The following is a 25002-nucleotide window of genomic DNA, read 5'->3' on the forward strand; positions in this document are numbered from 1 at the left end:
CTTCATTTACAGAACAGGTAGAAGAGCAGTCACATTTCTCCGTCAGTGTGTTTTCAGAGCTGCTTGTACAGACGTATTTTTGTTTGGCCTGGGGGAAGGGAGCTGTTGGAGTTGAGAGGGGTGGTGTTGTGCTTGTGTGATGTGTCTTTGAAGGCATTCAGTATCTTCTGTTGACTCTTCACCTCTCTGCATCCGGATCATTCTCTTGCAGTGCTTTTTGGTTTGTCTTACCATAAAAATTTCAATCCATTAAAGACTTGTATTATGAAATCACTTTCATTTAGAGGAAGCTGTAAGTTAAATCTTCGGTGGTGGTGAATTTTCATCACCGTCAACTAGCTATACATTTAGACTAATTACAGTAATAAAAAACAGTGCTTTATTTGAGGTATCTTTCTTTTACAAAGTACTTCTTAGGTGTCGGTAACATGGTGAGCACAAGGCCCTTTTGAGTCTGGACATTGATTTGTCAGTTTGGTTAGAGTTGTCAGTACACTTTAAGCTAGTTTGGTTTAAGGAATGTCTTCATAGAAACCAAACTCAGGAATTGATTATTATGGAATGACAGTTCAGAGGGGATATCCCTTTTCACTTACTAGAATTTTTTTGTATCTGCTAGCCAGGTTATAGCAGTTATATACCTATGTATCAAGGTAGGTATTAAGGAAATTGAGTTGAGAATTAGAGCTGCTTGGGGAACATGAACTAAGAGCAAAGGGAATTTGAAAGTCTTTAGGGATATTTTATCCAAGGCTGGAAAAAAAAGAATCCTTCACCATCTCAATACAGTCTCCATTTCTTGTGAAACACAGTTGCTTGGTATATTGCTCGATCAGTGCTGACACCATCATATGGTTCAGGTTTTATTTAGAATCATGCAGGCCTCTGTGTTCTTTTGTGTTCTTCTGTTATCAGAAAGGTTACTTAAAATAATTGACTAGCTTGGAGAATTTTAACTTAGTAGTTTTTCAGAATATTTAGAGTTGTACAACATCACTATTTAAAACATTTTTTTAAATGTTTATTTTTGAGAGAGAGAGAGAGAGAGAGAGAGAGAGAGAGAGACAGAATGTGAGCAGGGGAGGGGCAGAGAGAGAGGGAGACAAGGAATCCAAAGCAGGCTTCAGGCTCTGAGTTGTCAGCACAGAACCTGATGAGGCGCTTGAACTCATGAACTGTGAGATCATGACCTGAGCCGAAGTCGGACGCTTAACCGACTGAGCCACCAAGGCGCCCCACAGCATCACCATTATCTAATTTAAGAACATTTTCATCAATCCAAAAGCATACTTTATACCTATTAGCAATCCTTCTGCATTCTTCCCTCACTCCTACTCCCTGACAACCATTTACCAACTTCTCTGTCTGTGAATTTGCCTATTCCGGACATTTTGTGTAAATGGAATCATACAGTTTATTGTCCTTTGTGACTGACTTCTTTCAATGAGCATGATGTTTTCAAAGTTCATCCATGTTGTGGTGTGTACGTATTGTACTTCATTCCTTTGTATGGATGAATAATACACTGTTGTGTGGCTATGTCACATTCGGTTTATCCATTTATCAGTTAGTGGACATTTGAGTTGTTTCCTCTTTTTGGCTCTATGAATAATGTTGCTAAGAATGTTCTGTGTATACATTTTGTATGTTTTCTTTTTTCTTCTCAGTACATTTTGAAAGAAAAGTTTTGGCAGCTCCCAAAGTTGTTTTGTAAATGACCACCCTGTTCATTTTATATTAGTTTTACTTATTCTACTTGCAGGCTCTCTTCCTCTCTGTTCTAGAGGTAACTTACTGTCGTCCTCCCACAACTAAATAAATGATCTTTGATTTTTATTCCAGGATCTAAAATGTCCACTGAGGCACAAAGAGTTGATGACAGTCCAAGCACTAGTGGAGGAAGTTCTGATGGAGACCAGCGTGAAAGTGTTCAGCAAGAACCAGAAAGAGAGCAAGTTCAGCCCAAGAAAAAGGAGGGAAAAATATCCAGCAAAACAGCTGCTAAATTGTCAACTAGTGCTAAAAGGTACCTTGATAATTTTAACCTTTTTGGTTTTAGTATCTAGTTATCATCTTAAGTTCTCTCTTTTGTATTTAATCATTTATTTGGGATACAGATTCATAAATCTGTATATTGAATACATCTGTAATGTAATAAATGTAATAAATCTGTATATGAATAGACAAATTCATAAAAATACATATTCATTGTGTGTGTTTGTATTATTTAATAAGTGAGCATATATAGGAAAATGTGTGTAAAAGTGTGGTAGTTTGGTTTACTTGACCATAAATATTTTATTCTGTTGAGCAACATGGAAGAGTGAGTAGGAATCTGTTAAAATAGTTTGTGAATGATGTATATTTTCTACTACTTGTTAGTAAAGTTAGAAATGCTGAAGTTAGCAACAAACATATCTTGGTTTCATTATATAAGGCAGTGGCTCTGTCTTGATACAGATTTTTTTTTCTCTAGACAATAGATACATCTGGAAGGTAGATATTTAAATGAGTCTCTATTACCACATCAATTGCTTATGAGGACTGGACTCACCAGAGAATCTGCTTTAATATTGTTTAATTATAGAATGTGTCTTGGAAAAGAATTTAGAAGTAAACTAAATTTAATACAGTTTTTCCTGATTTTGTGGTTTAATGGTCTTATTTTCTAATACCTTTTAAAAAATATCAAATAGGAAGCATAATGAAAGCATTCTGTAATTTTTAGACGTAGTAGAATGTGAATGTTGAATGATAGCTTTATATTTATTGGATAGTATGAATTAGGAGGATCTGTTTCCTGATGATCCAAAACCATTGTGGTGTAGTAGACCTTGTTTGCCTCTGGTGTAGTCAATCCACAGGATTGGGAAGAACCTTCTCAGGCCTCCTGGTGGGACATGAGCTTCTAGGGAGAGATGTTGGGGTGATAGTGAGTGGTCAGCAACTTATTCCAAGGGACTGGGGTAGTCAACTCCTTCCCAGAAGTGTGTTGCTGGTCTCTGATCTCTCTTGAAGGAGTGGTGTGAAAGTCAGGTAGCCTCAAGCTTTAAACCTCTATACTAGAACATGCCAGTGTGGGAGAACAGGGTTCCGTTTAGTTTTGCTATCTCCCCACAAGTCCAGAGGGCTTTAGTCTGCTGACCCGACGACCCCCCTGCTGGCTGGCCACAGCACAAAATGACCTGCTGGTGGGAAATGTGGGGTGGAGTTAGTATGGATAAGAAAGGTAGGAATGGAGAAAATATGACATTAAGATGAAAGAAAGGAGGTTGGGGTGAGTGAGTGGATAAGAGATACTCAGTTATAGAGTATACCTGCATGTAAATGAGGAAACTGTAATTTAGTCATCAGCTTCTGATAATAAGGATTTTCACAGGGCATCTTCAGCTTGTCAGAAAAGGGAGAGAATGGGCTGTCCAGGTCTGTGGGAAGTAGAGTTGGGATAGTGCTTTGCCTGGGTTTGTGCTCAGTTGTCCCATGATGCTAGTTAGCAAAGACTCCTTTCTGTTTCATGAGGCCCTGCCTTTCCCCCTCATTAGGAGGATCTCCATAATCCCTCAAAATCATAATTGAGTGATGTATCAAAAGACCAAATTCTGTGTGTGAGAGATCATTAAGTGTACAATCTGTGAAAGTGAGGATTGCATGATTTTTTCAAGTACATGGGTAATATTTTGCTTTATTTTACTACAGTGTGTACAAAGTATAGATTATAGGGGCACCTGGTGGCTCAGTCGGTTAAGTGTCTGACTTCAGCTCAGGTTATGAGTTCAAGCCCCACATCAGGCTCCATGCTAACAGCTCGAGCCTGGAGCCTGCTTCGGACTCTGTGTCTCCCTCTCTCTCTGCCCCTCCCCCACTCGTGCTCTATCTTTGTCTCTCTCTCAAAAATAAGTAAACATTAAAAAAAAATAAAAAGAAAAACCCCGAAGTATACATTATATAGTCAAACCTAGTCCCTCCCCCTCCCCTTTAAAAAGAGGATAAGTCCTAGTTTTGAGATAGTACGTGTGTGTAAAGAATCCAAGACAGTGCCTGATCGGCGCATAATAGTAATTGGTATTATTGCAGTGGTTAGAGTAGGAAGTGTTGTCGGAGTTAAAAGAGAAAGCTTAATTTTTCACTCATCTTTTCCTCCAGCTTAGTTGATAGTGAAGTTATTTTATTTTTTTTTTTCTATCTTTGCTTAAGTTCTAAGAACTCAGGAAAAATTTGAGAGTCAGGAAGGCAGACCCACATCTTTTAAATTCATCATTATATCTATAGTGCCTACCATAGTAGAGTCACAGTATTTACTTACAGGTGTTTTAGAACCTTGATTTGATTGTAGGGATTGGCTCATCCATGGGTAATTAAGATACCAGTACTAATGTGTGCAGAAGATTCAAAGTTAGAGATCATTTCAAAATAAAATTCTAATTTATTGTTAATTTTTATTCAGATGAGAACTCTTTTCCATATAGTGTAATTTTATAAGAGATAATTTATCAGAAGAAGTACACAGCTTGGACTCTAGAGCTGGGATCTGGGTTTGATTGTAGGTTCTGGCATTTAGCAGCTCTGTGATCTGAGATACATAATTTAACGTTTCCAACCTCAGTTTCCTTTTCTGTAAAATGGAGATAATAATGGTACTTCTTCACAAGGCCGTCATGAGGACTAAATATGATAAAGCATTTATTTGCCATCTAGTAAGGTCTCATACAGTGGTGCTGTCATTTATAGACTTTGTGCCACTTAAAGTCTTGTAGATGTTTTTTAAGTTCATTTGATAAACTTTAGGAAAATGAGATCTATGTTAACCTTTGAGGACATAATACTGTTGTTGAACTAGAAATACTCAGATGCTGTGATTATGTGTATTTTATGTAACTCAAGAAAAGTACTTTGTACATAAGTGCTCAATTGCATGAAATGTGCTGTAACTGAAGAACTAATACTTTTGTGTAGAAACGTGTTTTTAAAAAAAAAATCTCAGTTTTTAAGATATTATGGAAGAGTGACGTAGAATATAGGAATCATTTAAGTGGACACTTTATTTAAACAATGGTATAAGTTAATTTCATCTATTTTGAGGTAAGAGGAAGATTATAGTTACATATTTGATCAGTTTTTGCTTCTTGGCAAGAATTTGTTTCTTAAAAAATTGATGTGCTTTTATCTTGATAATGTCTATATCACTTGTTATATTTGCAAGTATGTAGTTGGACTATGTCTAGCAGTGACACATTTTGATGATTTTATTTGATTGACTAGTCAGTTCAGTAAAACAGTTATTTTGAGCTCGTCATTGAATTGACTGTACTGCTTTCAAGTGTTGACACATCTGTAACTGTGAATTTTAAATCACATTTATTCCAAATTAACTTTGTTTAGAGTAGACATTGTGATTTTACTGGACATACTGCTATTTGGTTTTAGACTCTAAATTTTTGTTAGGTTGAAGGGTGGATTCCAGTGTGTTCCAGCGTAAACGTTTATTATGGTTTTCTACATTAGAATGAATTAGTACTCTTTATAGATAATCTTTTATAATTACTTCATCTTCTTGATTCTAAATATACACATAAAAACTTTTTAATGTTTCTGAAATCAGGATGTATTGTGCAAAAGTATTTATTGAGGATATCTTAAAAATCACGGATATATAGTTTATATCACCATTCAGAATTAAACTTTAGGCTTATTATGTGCATTGACTCTGTCTTTTCTAGGTTAATTCAGAGACTACTTTGAAATTTAAAAAAATTTAGTGATTAATTGAGTGGTGTTTTTCTTGATAATAATTTCATTTTCAAAGGTTTTGACCAGTTGATTCAGTTGGTTAGGGAGTTCTCAGGTGGCCAAGGAATACAGTCCATTTAAGAATATAGAAAGGCATTTTGGTGGCACACTTTTTTCTTTTTAAATAACTGTTAAGAAAATACCTTTGTGAATTCCCATGTCCAAATATTCATGCTCTACTTGGACCTGAGTGAGTTCCTGAATCGTCTTTGTCTTAATGTTTTTAAAAAAATTTCTTAGTGTTTATTTTATTTTTGAGACACACACACACACACACACACACACACACACACACACACACACACACCATAGCGGGGGAGGGGCAGAGAGAGAGAGAGGAAGACACAGAATCCAGAACAGGTTCCAGACTCTGAGCTGTGAGCACACAGCCCTATGCCGGGCTCCAGCTGGCAAACTGCGAGATCATGACCTGAGCCAAAGTAGGCGCTTAACCAACTGAGCCGCCCAGGTGCCCCCTTTTTAATGTTTGTTTATTTGTTTTTGAGAGAGAGAGCACAAGCTGGGGAGGGGCAGAGAGAGAGGGAGACACAGAATCCAAAGCAGGCTCTAGGCTCTGAGCTGTCAGCACAGAGCCCAGTGAGGGGCTCAAACCCATGTGAGATCATGACTTGAGCTGAAGTTGGATGCTTAACTAACTGACTGAACCACCCAGGTGCCCCCCCTGAATTTTCTTTAACCTGAAATATGTGTGTTTGAAATATGTCAGTACACATGTACTGCTTCATTTTTTCTGAGCCATTAAACCAATATGTTGATGTTAAAACGCATGCTTCATACCTTCTTTTAAATCAAAAGGGACAGTGTAAGCATAAGCATATCTATGATTTTGGTACCATATTCTTCAATTAAGTCTAAATGAATCCTGGTTGTTGTTTCTTTTCCCCTCCCCTCACTCCATTCTTTTTAGCGAATGACAGTCACATGCAGTAACTCTTACCATTCTTGGAACAGTTAAGGTATTAGGTGAAGTCTTTCAAACTGAAATTTAGTTTGTATTTTGCTTCTGACTTGTCTCCATAACTATGTGCATTTGCTGACTTAAGTATCTTAATAACCAAAGAAGTGGCACTGCTAGATGGAAATTGGGAATTTAGGCAATTGTCTAGTTGATTTATATATAAAGAAATAATTTTGTCTTCAACGTTTTGATAAGAGAGAGGTCATTTATTTGTTTGACTTAGCAAGATAATTGCCTCTCACCTTACCAGTGTACAATAACTAGCCTTAGTTTCCTTATCTTTTAAATGGGAAATGATAAAACAGTAATGCTTAGAGAATTTTGTGAGATTTATTTAATTCACCTTTAATAGACTAAGATCATCATGTGAAAGGTACACTGTAAGTGTGAATTATTGATACTTTTTCATTTTTCCTCACCCCAAGGGACAGTGCCTGAAATAGCTACCTTTCTTACCCCACATGTCAAGACTGCGAAACTTAATACATACCATGATCACAGCTTTTGAGATAGAATTGAATTGCTGTCATTGAAAGCAGCAGGACGTCTTGCAACTGTTTAAATAGCAATTCTTAGTATAATCTTTTCTGTCAAGAAAAGCAATGAATATATTGTCGAGAGAAATATATCCATTCTTAGGTGTGGCACAAAATATATTTTAATATATTGACTCACTGCTTAGAGTTGTCAAGTTTATCAATAAATTGCTTTTTGTATTGAATAATTAGATCTGGAATTATAGACATCCAGAGGTGTTCAAGTTCCATTATTTGACAGAAAATTATGATTTATCAGCTTTTTAAAAATTTACTTAGAAAGAGAACACACACAAGTGTTGGGGGCGGCAGGGGAGGACAGAGAGAGAGCAGAGAATCTCAAGCAGGTTCCGCATTATCAGTGTAGAGCCGAACACAGGGCTCAGTCTCACAAACCGTGAGATCATGACCTGAATGGAAATCAAGAGTCAGATGCTTAACCTATGGAGCCATCCAGGTGCCCCTGATTTATCAATTTTTTAAATGAAAAGGGACAGTGTAAGCATAAAGTAAGATGAGTTATTTGAAAATCCCAAAGAAATTCTTCTATGTCAAAAAGTTTACATTGACAGTTTAAGCTCACTCTTGAATGCCTATTCTTTTGGTCCTCTTGGTTTAAAAACAATTTGTATAAGTTATTCATGTTTCTGCTAACTAAGTAGTACAGAGACCTATTTAATGGAAAGCAACAATTTTCTGTCCAAATACCTTCCTATCCCTGTTGTCTTGAAGCAGACTCTCTCTCTTAGCCATCTCTGGTTTTAGTCCTTCTATTGGTTTTTCTGCATAAATCTAAATTATATACAGTATTTTCACCTATTTGTTGAATAATTTTTTTGAAGTTTATGTATTTTGAGAGAGAGCTTGGGAGGGGCAGAGAGAGGGAGGGAGAGAGAGAATCCCAAGTAGGCCCCACACTCTCAGCACAGAGCCTGATGCAGGGCTTGAACTCACAAACTGTGAGATCATGACCTGAGCCGAAATCAAGAGTCTATTGCTTAACTGACTGAGCCACCCAGGGCCCTGATCTATGCTTTTCTTACCTAGGTGTTTTTCTTCTGGAATTTCTGGTTGTCTCCCCTCCTCTTAATAATGTGTCTTTATTATATTCTTTTTTTAAAATGCTTATTTATTTTGAGAGAGAGGGCGAGAGAGGGCATGCATGCAGGAGCAAGGGAGAGGCAGAATGAGAGAGAGGGAGAAAGAGAGAATCCCAGGCAGGCTCCTCATTGCCAGTGCAGAGCCCCAAACAGGGCCCAATCCCATGACCATAAGATTATGATTTGAGCTGAAATCAAGGATGCTTAACTGACTGAGCCACCGAGGCGCCCCAGTCTTTATTATATTTTTACACACTCTGCAGCCCCTTCTTGGCCATCTCCACCTGTTTAATTTACACCTGTCTGCTTTGTCTTCCAAAAATATACTGAAACTTCTCATCTCCTTTTCTTTGCTGTTTATTCCTTTTTGCACTTTCTGTATTTTGCCTCCCTGCCCTTTCCTGCCTGCCCCGAGTGGAGTCCTGAAGGGATAGGAGGTGGATGTGTGTGTGCTTAGTTTACTGTCCTTAACCTGGACTTATTAGTTGTCAAGTGCCTGTTGTATGCATTTGTGTGAGATCCATAAAGAGTGTTCCTCTATATCAGATCTTTGAGATTTCTCATTTAATTATAGATTGTATATACTTTATATGTATGTGAACACATCATAGAAATCGTATCAGAAGGAATCATATGTTTTAAAGATAAAACTGATCATGAAGTTAACCTCTTCATTTTTTAGGGTGGAAAATAAACCTCTTCATTTTATAGGATAGAAAGCTGAGGCTCAGAGAGAGAGAAAGAAAGAGAATGCAGGTGTGAACAGTCTTTTTACTGAATAACTCTCAATTAATGGCATAGCAGAATTAAAATGAAAGTGTTTTTGGCTTTGAACTTATAAGTCTTTCTCAACTTCATAATGCCTCCCCAACCTTGAATCACATGGCTTAGAAAAGTGAAAATTATGTTAGTAACATGCAATTCCTTTAGGAAATTAATTGATGCCAGTCCTCTCAGAGGAGTCACGTCTATTTCTGTATTTTCATTTGTTGCCTTGAAAAAGACATGAAATGAAATTGAGAGTAAATGTTTTCAGATTCTTATTTTTTAGGGTACTTTAGTAACTATCATCCGTTTACTATCACAATAATTACCAGATAACAGGCATCCAGTTAGCAAATCTCATGTTTAAAAACCAAAGCTAAGGACAAGAAATGGTTTTGAGAATTTTTTTTGTATCTTGGTTTAACAAAGCCTCTCTTTAATAATGGTATTTAAGAGAAGAATGCTAGTTAAGAGATTGCTAAGTATAGTCTTCTAAAATGTTGTAGCACTGTTAGCCTTTGTATATGTATATAAGGAATTAGATGCAGTTAAAAGTCAAAGTTGAAAAATTTTAAGTATAGTCTTCTAAAACGTTGTAGCACTGTTAGCCTTTGTATATGTATATAAGGAATTAGATGCAGTTAAAAGTCAAAGTTGAAAAATAACACACGGGAAAAGCAGGTTTTAAAAAAAAGTTCTTTTTGCAAGAATCTCGTGCAATGACATTAAGACGGTTATCTTCATATTATTAGGATAGTCCATGCAGAAGGAATAATGTCAAACTGGAAAGCCTCTACCTGCTCCAACCTAGAGGCTTTAGGGAGGAATACCATTTATATTAAAAACAATTTTTGTAACATTCATTTTTGAGAGAGAGAGAAAAAAAAGCATGAGTGGGGGAGGGGCAAAGGAAGCGAGAGACAGAATCTGAAGCGGGCTCCAGGCTCTGAGCTGTCAGCACAGAGCCCGACGTGGAGCCCGAACTCACGAACCGCAAGATCATGACCTGAGCCGAAGTTGGACGCTTAACCAACTGAGCCACCCAGGTGCCCCCATTTGTATTTTGATAGCAGTTTCACATGTTGAAATGAGATCCTGATAATTTTTATCAGTGGTTTGGATCATTCAGAAGCCTTAATTAATAATCATCTTTCCATCTTATTTGGGGAGGTTCTTGTACAGATCAGAAGTTGGAATGATCCATAAATAATGTGACAAAGGTTTCCAATTTAAGCTAGAAATTTTGGTTAGTGTTATCGGTGGTTCAGTGACATTTTAATTTAAGTCAGTGTTGTTTCTGTAGGCTACATGTACTGATCATGGTCAGTCTTTTTACCTTTTGTAGGTGCATTGCCAAAATCATGGTAGAAGTTACTACTTGAATGTTATTGTATATGATGATTTATACAGTATTAGTGTTTCAAAATAGAAACACACAAATGGGAAGTGTTAGTGTAAAAGTATAACACTTTAATGAACTGTTAAGAGTGTGAAGACATTTTAACATAACTTTGTCTCTTTTTTAAAGAATTCAGAAGGAACTCGCAGAGATTACGTTGGACCCTCCTCCCAACTGTAGGTAAGTACTTATGGATTTTTATTTGTGTCTTTTGCACAAGGTATAATTGAATTGTTTGATGTGCACCTGTTGTTATAGTCTGATTAATTAGTAACATATCATTGTGGTTTGGACTTAAATGACTGTGGAAGATGGTTGTTGTTTCTGTGCTGAAATGGCATACTTATCAAGTCTATTGTAGAGGAATGGTGGAGTTGCCAAACATACAGCAATGCAGTGACAATAAGATAATGAAATTATAGAGTAACAAATACAGTTATCTTTTAGTTGGTGAGGTGATGGGGCCTTAAATGGTTTCTTTAACGATAGAATAATAGTGTGGCTAAAGTATTTGCTATTTGATAATTCACTTGTTATCTTGTTGGATATTGATTTTTAAAAGTGCTGGAACATTAAACAGTGTTTCTTCATGGTTTACATTATTTCTTAAATCATTGGCTGTGGAATGGGTGTAGAAGTAAGAATGGGTGATTTGAGGCAGTGATATTAAATTGAACATGTTCTCTCCTTTATGACTACTTTTTTCAATTTTCTGGTCAGAGTTTACTTATAAGAAGTAAAAGTGCTTGCCTGGAAATGATTAGTGTTATACAGGTACATAGAGGAAGAGGAGAAAAATAAACTCTTAACGTTGTACTGTATCTTGGATCTGGTGGAATAGTTAGAAGACGGCTGTTTGACTATTTTAAACATTTCTTTGTTTTGATGTGAGGTTGGTGTTGGAACTAGGCCAACATGGAGTTTTCGTAGTTTAAATTGGTAGTCTTGTGGATTGAAGGTGAGACAGCAGATCACAGGAAAGTGTTGCCAATACTGAATGCAGGTAGAATTTATTGTTTGGTGAGATTTCTGATTTCACTGATCTTATTTTTTTGTGGAAGCAAAGATAGTAACTCTGTGTATTAATGAAAGTGAAAACTTTGCAGATGGCTATTTGATAGTTGGCTAGTTGACAAGTGTTTTGTGTAGAAACATTTCTAATAAGGCCTTTTATGTTTGTGGTGAATCTAATGTGGTTCTTTACATGAGAGTCATATACCGTGTATGTACTCACAATAATATTCAAAGAATGTTTTATTCAAATAGACCAAATATTTCTGTTAGGTAAAAACCGTTTAACACTAAGACTTTTTGTCTCACTTAACGACTGTGTTACATCAGAGATTTTTTCAGATGGCAGATTATTGTTTAGGCTTTGCTGGCCAATTCATGGAAATGGAATGATTTGTGGAAAATTCCGGTTTGAATGAAATGTAAAATCTCTTGTTTCTTATGACAGTATTCATTTTAATGGTTTGAATCTTTAAAAAATTTTTTTTAATGTTTATTTATTTTTGAGAGAGAAAGAGCACAAGCGGGGGGGAGGGGCAGAGAGAGAGGGAGACATAGAATCCCAGCTATCAACACAGAGCCTGACATGGGGCTCAAACCCATGAACCAGGAGATCATGACCTGAGCCGAAGTTGGGCGCTTAACTAACTGAGCCACCCAGGTGCTCCAGTTTGAATGTTTTTAAAAAACTAAATTATTTTGCCACATGTATGACTTTTGTAACCTTCTTACAACTAAATTGGTAAAAATATGAACTTAATTTATATACTTATTTGTTTAACTTTTGAAAACAGTTGGCAAAATAAACTACTTTGTTTTAATGAGCTTGTTTTTTTATTTTTATTTAAAAACAATTTTTTTTAACATTTATTTATTTTTGAGACAGAGACAGAGCATGAACAGGGGAGGGGCAGAGAGAGAGGGAGACACAGAATCTGAAACGGGCTCCAGGCTCTGAGCTCTCAGCACAGAGCCCGACGCGGGGCTCAAACTCATGGACGGTGAGATCGTGACCTGAGCCGAAGTTGGACGCTTAACCGACTGAGCCTCCCGGGAGCCCCTTAATGAGCTTAAGGATCATTTTTAATAAATGAAATCTACATAAAATATCACGTGATGACTAAACTGTTACTTTAAGATATATTATTTTCCAGTACATTTGCCTAATTTAGTTTTGATTTATTACAGATAATAATTTAGATTTGATTAAACCAATATGTTGTAAACATGCAGGAAAACATGCATCAAGTGTGAGAAAAGGAATTACATATTGATGATTATTTAAATAAACTAAATCACAATTCTATTTAAAAAAGAAGAGTTTATAATGTCATCTGAAATTTGGAGATTAACTTTTTCAGTGAGCCATAGTTAATGATATCATTACTAGTTATGTAAACTCTTTATAAAATCATTTTAAAATGTGGATGTCACACACAATAAGCCCTTCAGACAGTTTTAGCAAAGATACCTACTTTGTTGCGTTTTTTTCCAGTTTTATTGAGATATAATTGACATGGAACGTTGTAGAAAGATATAATTGACCTAGAACATTGTAGAAAGATGCCTACTTTGGTTAAACTGCTTGCTTATGGGAATTTGCAAGGAAATTGATTTAATGGTATGAAGATTGGATAGCTAGCAAGTTTGCTTTAGAAGCCAGGTCTGTGATTCTGTAGCTTTGGCTCCTTTTCTTGATCCCTGAATGGCTGATTGGACTGGATCAGGCAGAGATGAAGATCATAGTTACCTTCACATATGTTGTGCTCCCTTTGCAGGCAAAGATCCTCCATGCTGTGGCTGATTGGGAAGTGGTGATTAGTTCTACGTGCCCTGTGTACTTGTGCTACTTAATATAGATGTCATTGTGATCGTTAAGTGGATTACTGTGGCCTTTGGATTGTTTGGTGTCAAATATTTGATTGTGGTTTATAGTAAATCTCTCCATCTATATTTCAGTGAGAATGTGGTTACTATCTTAAGAAAGTGAAGTTAGACCATAATTTTAGTTTGGCTTATTTTTGGCACAAAGTTAACAGTGCTTTTGTGGTTGATTTTTAAAAGTTCTGTGCTGCCTGTATTTGTGCCCTAATGACTAAATAATTAATTTACAGAGATATTCTAAATTAAAGCTATATGCCTACTAGAAGGAGTCAAAATCATATTCCTCTAGTACTCTTTTTGTGTATTATCTTTACTAGCACTCAGGCCTCTTAAAATCCTGCCTTTTGTTTGGTTGCCTTTTGGGTAATTGTTAGCTCACTATCACAGGTAAAGATTATGTATGAGGGAACATCTGTGAGTGTGCCTGTTTAGGCAGTCAGAACGGAGAAAGTATTTTATCTGTTATTAGTGGTCCCAGTCAGGGTGGCTGACTGTGTGTTACATTTCACTTCGAGTGTGGTTTACCCTTATTTTCTGGAGCCTTATTAAACTAGTACAGCCCAGTTATATCTATTTGTCAAGTTAGAGATGGCACCTCTGAATTTTGGTGCATCTCTTATGTGATGTCCATTTTAGCATTTCTTGGAATTATTTTGCAGGAACTAGCATGTGTTAAAGTACTCTGAGTCTGTCATGTAGACAACGTTGGGAATATAAAGTCTCTCTGAATTCTATCATTCAGTGTAGATAGATATCTTTGTGTAAGGCATTTTTAGAGGAACTACTGTGGTATTGTTTAATTTTTCTTTTCAGGTTTTGAATGAGTCTAGATATTTTAAAAGTATCCACAAAATACTTTGATAATAAGTTGAATTATTTCTTTTTATAAGAAACACATACCTGTACATCTTTCAGTTTTCTATTCACTTCTGTTGTCTTTACGGTAAAAATGCAGTAATACAGTTTTTCTTAAAGCTTGATTCAATTAAGTACCTTTGGGTGTTTTTTCTATTATAGCATAAGAGTTAATGTTTAAAAACAAAACCTTATGATACAACTAAGAAAAAAGTTTCTGTTTATAAAATCGTGGGGTCTGTAGGGCCATAGGCATAGAAAATTACACCTAGTTTGGGTGAAGTTTGGTTATATATTTAGAATATTTCCCGTAAGTAGTACAATGTATTTTGTTTGGCTTCAGTTCTTATGATGGATAACATAATTGACCCATGACATTTGCAAGGGTTCTATCCTAGTGCCTCTGCAGATCCACACGTGTTTTCATATTGCCAGCTGAATTGGAGGTATTGGACTAGAATTGCTCACTACCTCAGTGCCTTGTTCAATAGCTTAGCTGGATGGAGCCACTAAAATTCATGCAGTATCCTTACGGAGCTCTGATAGGTAGAATTGCTGCCCTTTGTAAATGACTATATGTTGTGACTATCCTGATTCTTCACAAATTGTCAAAAGCACAGCTCTTGAATCTGTAAATGTGCTAATACATTTCATTTCTATTACTTGATGCTAGTGGGAAACTGGGAGCTAACTAGAAAAGTCTCCAAGTTAAAACTTTTTCACTCAAAGGGTAACTTGTTCTTCTGTATTGTAGAGAAACTAAATTCAAATTCTGTCATTATCTGATACTGCCCAAGTTTGTATTTGCTTTATGAGAATGGAAATGATAGAGATCCTTAACTACTTTTTGAAAGTAGAGACTATGGTAAAAGGATTCATTTGGATTTTGATTTTTGATTTAGTAATTGAACAAGTAAAAGGAGGAAATACTAAAAAAAAAAGTGGATGTAGTTCAGTTATACTACGAGTTTTCACTTTTTATTGCTATATTTCAATGATCTACTCATTGGACACAACCTCTGCTTTACTTAAAAAAAAAACAAACAACTAATGGCTTCATTGAGATGTCATTTAAAGTGTAAAATCAGTGGCTTTTACTATATTCACACAGTTGTGTAACCATCACAATCAATTTTACAACATTTTGATCACCCCCAGAGGATACACCAAACCTTTTAGCAGTCACTCCTTCCCCATTTCCTCCCAACTCTCCAACCTCGAGCCCTAGGTTATCAGTCTGTTCTGTTTCTTATAGATTTGCCTGTTCTGGACATGTTGTATTATTGGAATCAGACAGAATGATCTTTTATGACTGGTTTGTTTCATGAAGCATAGTGTTTTCAGGGTTCATCCTTGTTGTACTGTGCATCAGTGCTTCATCTTTTTGTCTCTGAATAATATTCCATTGTGTGAATATACTACATTTTAGTTTATTTTTTATTTTTGTTTTCATTAAAAAAAATTTTTTTAATGTTTGTTTTTGAGAGAGAGAGAGAGCGAGTGAGCGAGTGGGGTAAGGGCAGAGAGAGAGGGAGACACAGAACACGAAGCGGACTCCATGCTCTGAGCTGTCAGCACAGAGCCCAATGTGGGGCTAGAACCCATGAACCGTGAGATCATGACCTGAGCCGAAGTTGGACGCTTAATGGATCGAGCCACCCAGGTGCCCCTATACTGCATTTTATTTATCCATTCATCAGTTGATATGCGTTGGGGTTGTTTCCACTTTTTGACTTTTAGGAATACTGCTGTAAATATTCGTGTACAGGATTTTGTGTAGACATTTGTTTTGATATTTTTGGGTTTATACCTTCCTAGGTAGAATTGTTGAGTCATAGAGTAACTATATTTAACCTTTTGGGGAATTGGTAGACTGTATTACAAATGCTGCACCATTTACCTTCCTACCAGCAGTGTTTGAAAGTTGTAGTTTCTGTACAACCTTGGCAGTTATTCTTGTCTATCTTTTTGATAATAACCATCTTAGGTATAAGTGGTATATCATTGTGGTTTTGATTTGCATTATCTTGATGGGTATAGTGACGATGATGCTGATGATCATCTTTTTATATGCTTATTGGCTATTTTTATATCTTTGGAGAAGTGTCTATTCAAATCTTTTGCCCATTTTAAAATTCAGTTGCATGTCTTATTGTTAAGTTGTAAGTGTTCTTTTATTTATTTTGGGTTCAAGGGCCATTTAAGATATATGATGTGCAAATATTTTTTCCTGTGGATAGTTTTTTTACTTCCTTGATGGTGATCTTTGAGGCACAAAAGTTTTAAATTTTGATGTAGTCTAATTTACCTACCTTTTCTTTTCATTGTTTGTATGTTTGGTGTCACTTCTGCCATTGCCTAATCCAGTACTACAGAAGTGTACACTTTTATTTTTCTTCTCAGGGTTTTTTAGTTTTAGCTTTAATATTTTGATTCTGATCCATTTTGTATATGGTGTGAGGTAAAGGTCCACATTTATTTTGTGTGTGTGTGCATCCCCAATTGTGTCAGCACCATTTGCTGAAAAGACTGTTGAATTGTTTTCACATCTTTGTTGAAAAATCAATGAATCATAAATATGAAGGCTTATTTCTGAACTCTAATTTTTTTTCCATTGATCTATGTGTGTCTCTTTATGCCGAGATGCCACATAGTCTTTCTTTCCTATTTATTGACAGAGTCTTGATTACTGTAGCTTTGTAGTAAGTTTTGGGTCAGAAACTGTAGGTTTTCTAATTGATTTACTTTTCATTGTCTTCACTCATTAGTTTAAGGTGTTCCCACTATAGGAGAGGCCATGACTGGACATAAATCCAACCACTGTGTCATGAGAGCCATTTAATAGAGGAAAATGTATTTTCCAGATCATAGTAAGTGAGGCAGTATGTAGAGAAAAATGTGTACATCTGGATTAATATTTTTCAAAACTATATCACAGAATAGGGAGGCATTGAAATAGAAATTGGGAATAGTTTTTATATAGGAGTGAACTCTGGAAAGAGCTACCAGTGCAAAAGCTAATTATTGTCCCTAATTGTTTTCCTTTTCTGGTTATTGTGGTAATATTTATGTGGCATTTTTAGCTTTTCAAGGATTTTCATATATGGTTTTCATTTAATCTTTTCAATTACTCTGTGAGACTCCTGGGATTGAGTAACTTGCTCAGAGTTACTTGTTGATTTGGATTTAAACCCAAGTTTTCTACTCTTTCATCTTTTATTATTTTACATGTGTGACTAGATAGAAAAATACATTTAAAATTACATTTATGGCTAGCCGTTTGTGGTTCAGTAAAGAAAAAAAAAATCAACATGGAGGGCATTCCAGAAAATCATTTGTACTATGTTTGATTTATATTTCTGAATTCCATAAGACATTTTTTTGCCAGAACATTTTGAAAAGTAATTTTTTTTGAGTAGAGTCATTTTCTACTACACTCCCTTGTGTGTGTGTTTGTGGGTATGTTGTTAGTGTTCTTATTACTGGCACTTGTTGAAGTAAAGAATTTCTTTACATTTGACAGTTCTTGCCTCAGTGTTTGCATATGTCTACACTTTTAATGTCAAATTGGTTTTTCTTGGTTACTCAGCCTAATACTAGGTCACTTGCTGCTACCATTCATTTTAGTATTTATTGAGGGCTTAATGTTAGATCTGTGTTAGGGCAATTGTAGGCTACAATAACGTACACTATCCAGGCTTAGTTCCTAATCCTAAAATCTGGTTGTAACTAATTGAGAGATGAGACATACAGATGCTTGGAGAACCAAGACTAGAAGAATGATGATACTGTTGGAAGAAACTGCCAATATTTGTGGCTTCTGTAAATCTTAAAATTGATAATGCTTTCCTCTTTACTTTGGTTGCCCAGAAACTAATACCTTATTTACTGTTTGACATGAGTAGTTAACTGTTTTTTGTGTAGAAACCTCAACTCATTATATTTTATTTTCTTACTCTTTCCCTCCAACTATTTTTGAAGCTCCATATCTTCATTTTGTACTTTTATACTACATAAAATTTTTAAGCCACATCACAGTCTTTTTGGAGTGAGGCTGATTATTAATAAATAAACACTACGAATAACGAAAAGTGATGTAAATGTGTATTGGTTAGCAGAAGGCTGAAATGCCTTTTTGAGGAGTCATTAACATGACAAAATTTAAATATACATTGAGGGCCTGTGTTATATAGGATACTGAATTATTCATATCTCTCTCTCCTTTCTTTGGTACAGATAATTGAGGAATATTTTTTATTCACTCACTGTGAGTTCTTGACTCCATTGCTGCAGTGTTCAGTGGCTTTGCATAGACTTTACAAAGACAAAAGTCTTTAATATTTGAGATGCATTAAATGGTTAGAACAGCTAAAGAATTGTTTGGAATAGCACCTATGGTTGGATAGCTGTCGAGTTGGAGTACGTGTACAACATGACAGAAGGATAAAGCACGGTCTTCTGTTCCATTGGCATTGAGAGTTTCAACCTTGTTTATGTTTTCATTTCTGTGCTGCCTTTTATAATTTTGAAGGTGTGCTCCTTCCTTACTGCTAAAAGTATATATATGGTTTCTTTTTTGTCTTTTTGTCTTGAGGCTGACTTTTTACCTGGGGCACAGCCAACATAGAGCCTTAAGGGGCTGTTACTTCAGTTAGGAAACTTCAGGTGTAATTGTTTGCTATCATGTACCTTTACTTCAGAACTGTGCTTGGGGAAGACATAGCCATTTCCATAAAATCACCAGAAATTTTTTTACTTTCTTATTTCAAAATGTTAATTTTTAAAATATCTGCCTTTAAAATTTTTTTAATGTTTATTTCATAATAAAGAAAAATATTGAATGAGTAAGTGAACTTAGTGCCCAATACTTGGAGTCTTTGATTTTTTTTTTAATTCTTTGCAGTTCTAAGAGCAGTACAAGAATGTGTCTGAAAAAATGTGTTAAATAATCACACTGGGATTGTATTTTGTAATAGTAACAGAACATTTTATCACTTATTTTGCCCAGTTTTAAGCTGGTTATTATTTCAGATTTATTACCTAAGCACTTTAGATAGAAAGTGTCATATTACCTTCTAACATGTGATTATTTTAATTTGCATTGCTGTTTTATCTTTTTTAAATATGAAATTTATTGTCAAATTGGTTTCCATACAACACCCAACAGGTGCCCTCCTCAATGCCCATCACCCACTTTCCCCTCCCTCCCACCCCCCCATCAACCCTCAGTTTATTCTGTTTTTAAGAGTCTCATGGTTTGCCTCCTTCCCTCTCTGTAACTTTTTTTTTTTTGCCCCTTCCCCTCCCCCATGGTCTTCTGTTAAGTTTCTCAGGATCGACATAAGAGTGAAAAAATATGGTATCTGTCTTTCTCTGTATGACTTATTTCACTTAGCATAACACTCTCCAGTTCCATCCATGTTGCTGCAAAAGGCCATATTTCATTCTTTCTCATTGCCAAGTAGTATTTCATTGTATATATAAACCACAACTTTTTTATCCATTCATCAGTTGATGGACATTTAGGCTCTTTCCATAATGTTTTATCTTTTAAGATGTCTTGAAAACTGTATTCTTTCTTTTTAAATGTTTATTTATTTATTTTGAGAGCAAGAAAGAGAGAGCACACACAAGCAGGGGAGGGGCAGAGAGAGAGACAGAGACAGAGACAGAGAGAGAATCCCAAGCTGTCTCTGTGTGGGGCTTGAACTCACGACCTGTGAGATCATGACCTGAGCCAAAATCAAGAGTTAGACGCTTAACCAACCACCCAGGCGCCCCTGAAAACTGCATTTTTTAGCATATCCAAAGCATTTCTTTACAGTGATTATTACATTCATTGACTTAAATATCTTTTATCAATTAAGTGTTATTGCAAATAGTAAGTAAAACAGTTTTGTTGGTACATATTGAGAGCAATGGAAATTTTCATTTTTAAACTTATGTTGTCCAAGTGTGATTTTTTTCACTGTTTTTTGTAAATGTTCATTTAAAATTTTTTATTAGAATGTCTGCATACTTTAGAGACTTACCTGGGATGCCTTTAAAAGTATATCTAAATCCACATTTGTGTAGAAGCAGCACCTTGTGCCAAAATGTATAATAGAATTAGGCAAAGCTGTAAGCTCAAGTTCATTTTCTGTTCCAGTACATGGAGTGTAGAGACTCTTTCTCCTCTGACCTATGTGGAAGATAAAGCCTAGTAATAATGTGAAATGACCAAAAGGAGAGGCATAGTCCTCATACCAGGGCTAAGGTTTCTACCTTGCCACCTCTTGTTCCTTCCACCTAGAATCTAGCACGCACCCCTTCTACACCCACTGTTGTTAGTTCTCCTGATGCTTCATGTTACAACCAAAGAGAATGCTCTCTTTAATTTCTGTGTTTCAAACCCTAGCATTTAGTTGATGTTCAGTGTGCCTATGTATGAATAAATACAATTAATTTTACTAGGGAGCTGACAACTCTTGAATGCTTCCTAGTGTTTGAGGCCATGTGGGGAGTGTTTACCAGCATTATCTCTTTTCATCTTCATGACTAACCTTGAAGTAGATGCTAGTTTTAGACAGTGTTTTATAGATGGGAAGGTAAGCTTAGAGAGATTAAGTAACTTGCCCAAGGTCACATAACAAGTAAGTCACAGAACTAGGATTTCATCTTTGGTGTTTCTGACTTTAGAGGCCAAGTGTTTTGAGACTTTCCTATGCAGATCTTCCATTTGCAAAATAGATACAAATGAATCTGTCCAGAACAGCACTGCCCCAGTAGAACTTTTTGCTATGATTAAACTGTTCTGTAGCCATATGTGGCTATTTAGTACTTGAAAGGTGGCTAATCTCAGTAAATGAACTCCTAATTTTACTTAATTTAAATTTAGATACCCATATGTGATTAGCACCGACTGTATTACGCAGTGCAGATCTAGAAAAACAAGAACTTTTTGGGGCACCTGGGTAGCTCAATTGGTTAAGCGTCTGACTCTTGATTTTTGGCTCAGGTGGTGATCTCATGGTTTGTGAGGTGGAGCCCCACGTCTGGCTCTGTGCTGACAGCGTGGAGCCTGCTTGGGATTCCCTGTCTCCCTCTCTCTCTGCCCCTCCCCTGTCACGTGTGCTCTGTCTTGCTCTCTCTCAAAATAAACAAGTAGACATTTTAAAAAATGAAAAAAACAAGGCACCCAAGAACTGCGCAAGCTTAAATTTATGCTTAATTTCAGTTTTAGGTAAATTTAGACATTTTTAAAAATTATGCTTGTAGTTATGTTATCATACCACCCAAGTATTTGTGTCCCTTCTCTCTTCCCACCAGCCACCATTATATTCTAAATGTCAGGGACTTTTAAATACTGTTTTGTTTTGTTTTGTTTAGATCATCACACATAGTGCTCTCAAGTAAAAGACCCTTATGAATATTATGAAGTGTTGGGTAAATATTTATTTTTAACTTTTTAACAAAATCAAAGCAGTATTGCAAATCCTTGTTTTTAGATAGACTCATAGCATATTGAAATTGGGAAGTATATGGTTTGGCACTCTCAAACCTGTTTGTAGACTAGGGCAAAATTCTGTGGCCTCATGCATTAGAGTAGAATGATTTGAAACCTGCATACAAAAATGGTGAACTGAAGGAAGGTGACAGATTCCACTGCACATGCTGGGGGAAAATCCTTGTCTGAAGCTAGGGCAAAGTTTCTGAAGAGTACAAAAACATATGGTTTCCAGCAATTGACATTTTGGTGTTAGGCCCAAGGTAGCAGGCAAATGAACCCCGCGTGTGCAGTCTTTGGATTTCAGGTGGCTAGGTAGTGAGTAAGGGGTTCTGCAGGAGGGGGGGTGGAACTAACCTGAGCCTGCCAGGCCAGGATAAAGATGGTCTAGAATCTGGAAAAGTAGAACTATAGGGACTTGCGCCTTGAGTAGGGTAGGACAAGATGGAATAGGAGTAGTCTCCGTTCTTTCAAAGTTAACATCTTCTCCACTGAGATAGAAAATTTGCCTTCTTAACCAAGCACTTGTGCATCACTTCAGTAAATATCTAGCAACAGTGTGGTTTATAAATTATATGAAACAGTGTTATGATTCTACTTGGTCAGTAATTAGGATTTGAGGTGAAGGAAAGGGACAGACAGGTTTTAAAGGAGACAAAGTAATTATCTTTACTGTCCTGTTATATTGTTGTCAGATCCTTTAGCAATTAGAAAAAAAGTTGTTTTTTTTTAATTTTTTTTTCAACGTTTATTTATTTTTGAGACAGAGAGAGACAGAGCATGAATGGGGGAGGGGCAGAGACAGAGGGAGACACAGAATCTGAAACAGGCTGCAGGCTCTGAGCGGTCAGCACAGAGCCCGACGCGGGGCTCGAACTCACGGGCCGTGAGATCATGACCTGAGCCGAAGTCGGACGCTTAACCGACCAAGCCACCCAGGCGCCCCAAAAAAGTTTTTCTTAAAGTTTAGTTATTTATTTTGAGAGAGAATGTGAAAGAGGGAGAGATAGAGAACCAAGTAGGCTCCACACTGTCAGCACAGAGCCCAATGGGGGCTCAAACTCAGGAACTGTGAGACCATGATCTGAGCCAAAATCAAGAGTCTGCCACTTAACTGACTGAGCTACCCAAGCACCCCTTCTTTAGAAATTTTTAGAGTTCATGTAGTAGATATTTTGCCTTGATTTCTTTCTTTCTTTTTTCTTTTTGAGACAATGCAAGGGAGAGAGGGGGAGGGAGAGAGGATCTAATCAGGTTCCATGCCCCTAGCATGGAGTCTGATGCAGGGCTCAGTTCCATGACCCTGTGATCATGACCTGAGCTGAAATCTAGCATTGGACCCTCCACATACTGAGCCACCTACGTGCCCCGGGATGATTTTTTAATACGCTGAAAATGAATGCTTGTGCACTTTGTTCTAAATTTGACTGGGCCTAAGGCACTTCTGGCACTATCCAAATGGCTTGAACTACGTCTCCATGTGGCTTTAGTTATTGCAGTAGCAAAAGAACCTCATTGTAAGGTAGCTTTCCCTAAATGGTAAAGTGGACCCCAAAGACAGCATTAGAACTAGCCTCTAATATTTATGTAGCAGACTTATTCTGTTCTTAATCTGCATTAATGGGAAATCAGTAAGTCACTATTGTGATGTGGAAATACGTAGTATTTAAAAACCATGGAATATGAATCACCTAGTTTTCTGAATATATTCTAATGGACAAAATGTTTTAAGTACTAAATTCAGGGTAACCTCCTCAGGTATGTAAATATAGGTGTTATAAAACACATAATAAGTATTTATCAAAATTATCATATGTAGTTAGCTATAATTGGTTTATTCTCCTTCTTTGAATTATGTTCAGGCCAGATTGTCGATCTTGTAAGCAGGGAAAAGCTGTTATACAGTTCTTCCAGTTTTTGAGCTCACTAGAGGTGTGGGTTAATGGGTTGGTTGGTGACAGAATCTTTTTACAGAGAAATGGAGTTGTACGTGGTTTCTGATGTCATCATTCTCTGTCTGCACTTGAAATAATCTTTCATTCCCCTGGTGCCATCGTTTTAAGAAGTTAGAAGTTTGAGTGTCTAAGTAAGTGCTACACCCATCATGGGGCTTGAACTCATGACCCCGAGATCAAGAGTTGCATGCTCTACTGACTGAGCCAGCCAGGCACCCTCTTTTTATGTGATTTAACCAGGGGATTCTTCTTGTGTGTATTTGAAGACAATGTGTATTCTATTTTTCTTGGATGGAATGTTTTTTGGATATCTTTTAGAGCCATGTATTCTGAAGTATGCTTCAAGTAAAAAATATTCTTGTTGAAAAAAATAGTAACTTTAACTGAAGGTACCCCTTTAAAAGAAAGCATATCGGAGGAGAAATGGGTGGGAGGAATTAAGATTACACTTATGATGAGCACTGAGTAATAATGTATGGAATTGTTGAATCAATATATTGTACACCTGAAACTAATATAACACTATATGTATGTTAACTATGTATGTTAACTATACTGGAATTAAAATTAAAAAATTGAAAAAAAATGTTTTCAGAATTTTCATGGTGTACATTTTGGTGAACATTCATTCTCATATGAATTCATAATGATATTAGTATATAAAAGAAACTTATTATTTAGTTTCAGCAAAATAATATTGTCCAAAATATTAAACTGGTATTATTAATTTAAATATTTTTAGACACGTTATTGTGTTTGTATTTACTTTCATGTTTTTATCTATGAGCTATAAACACCAGAAATGTATTGTTGGTTTTGTGTTTATATTCATTTGGGAAATATTATAATAAAAATAACAAGTTAATACTGGCAACTTAAAAAAAAAAAGTTAGGGGTTTGAGTGGGACATGACCAAATTGAGTGTAGCTTTGTAATCACCAGTTGGGAACTCCTGACTGTAGATTTCAGAGATGGCAAATTTTGGTGGAGCAGTCTTCTATGTAGGAGGTAGTCAGAGATGGATGTTCAGTTGGACGCACGTACATTCAGCTGGACACATACATGTAAAAGTACCCTGTGGCCTTTAGCTCCATCCATGATCAGGCCCATCAGCTGGAGAGCCACCTGGGAGTTTTGACTGATCTACAAAATACAGACTACATTTGGGTGAGCACACTTTCTAGGTAAGAGATTAGTCAGGCGTAAGTTGTTTATTTGTGTGTTTACAACATGGACCTTATAAGT

At 36.2% G+C, this 25002-nt stretch overlaps 1 protein-coding gene across 7 annotated transcripts in view; it reads left to right on the forward strand.

Moving 5' to 3' along the window:
• UBE2E2 (ubiquitin conjugating enzyme E2 E2) overlaps window positions 1–25002 on the forward strand; it is a 371623-nt gene that overhangs the window by 4114 nt on the left and 342507 nt on the right. For all 7 annotated transcript variants that reach the window (XR_008298020.1, XR_008298019.1, XM_027040964.2 and 4 more), the window contains exons 2-3: window positions 1843–2026; window positions 10696–10746. Coding sequence is in view for 5 of the 7 variants with exons in the window: in XM_027040964.2 (XP_026896765.1) it covers window positions 1851–2026; window positions 10696–10746 (227 nt within the window). In the remaining 2 variants the exon portion in view is untranslated. The remainder of the gene's footprint in view (window positions 1–1842; window positions 2027–10695; window positions 10747–25002) is intronic.

The sequence above is a fragment of the Acinonyx jubatus genome, chromosome C2 (genome assembly GCF_027475565.1).
Source record: "Acinonyx jubatus isolate Ajub_Pintada_27869175 chromosome C2, VMU_Ajub_asm_v1.0, whole genome shotgun sequence".
In the NCBI taxonomy this organism is placed as follows: domain Eukaryota; kingdom Metazoa; phylum Chordata; class Mammalia; order Carnivora; family Felidae; genus Acinonyx; species Acinonyx jubatus.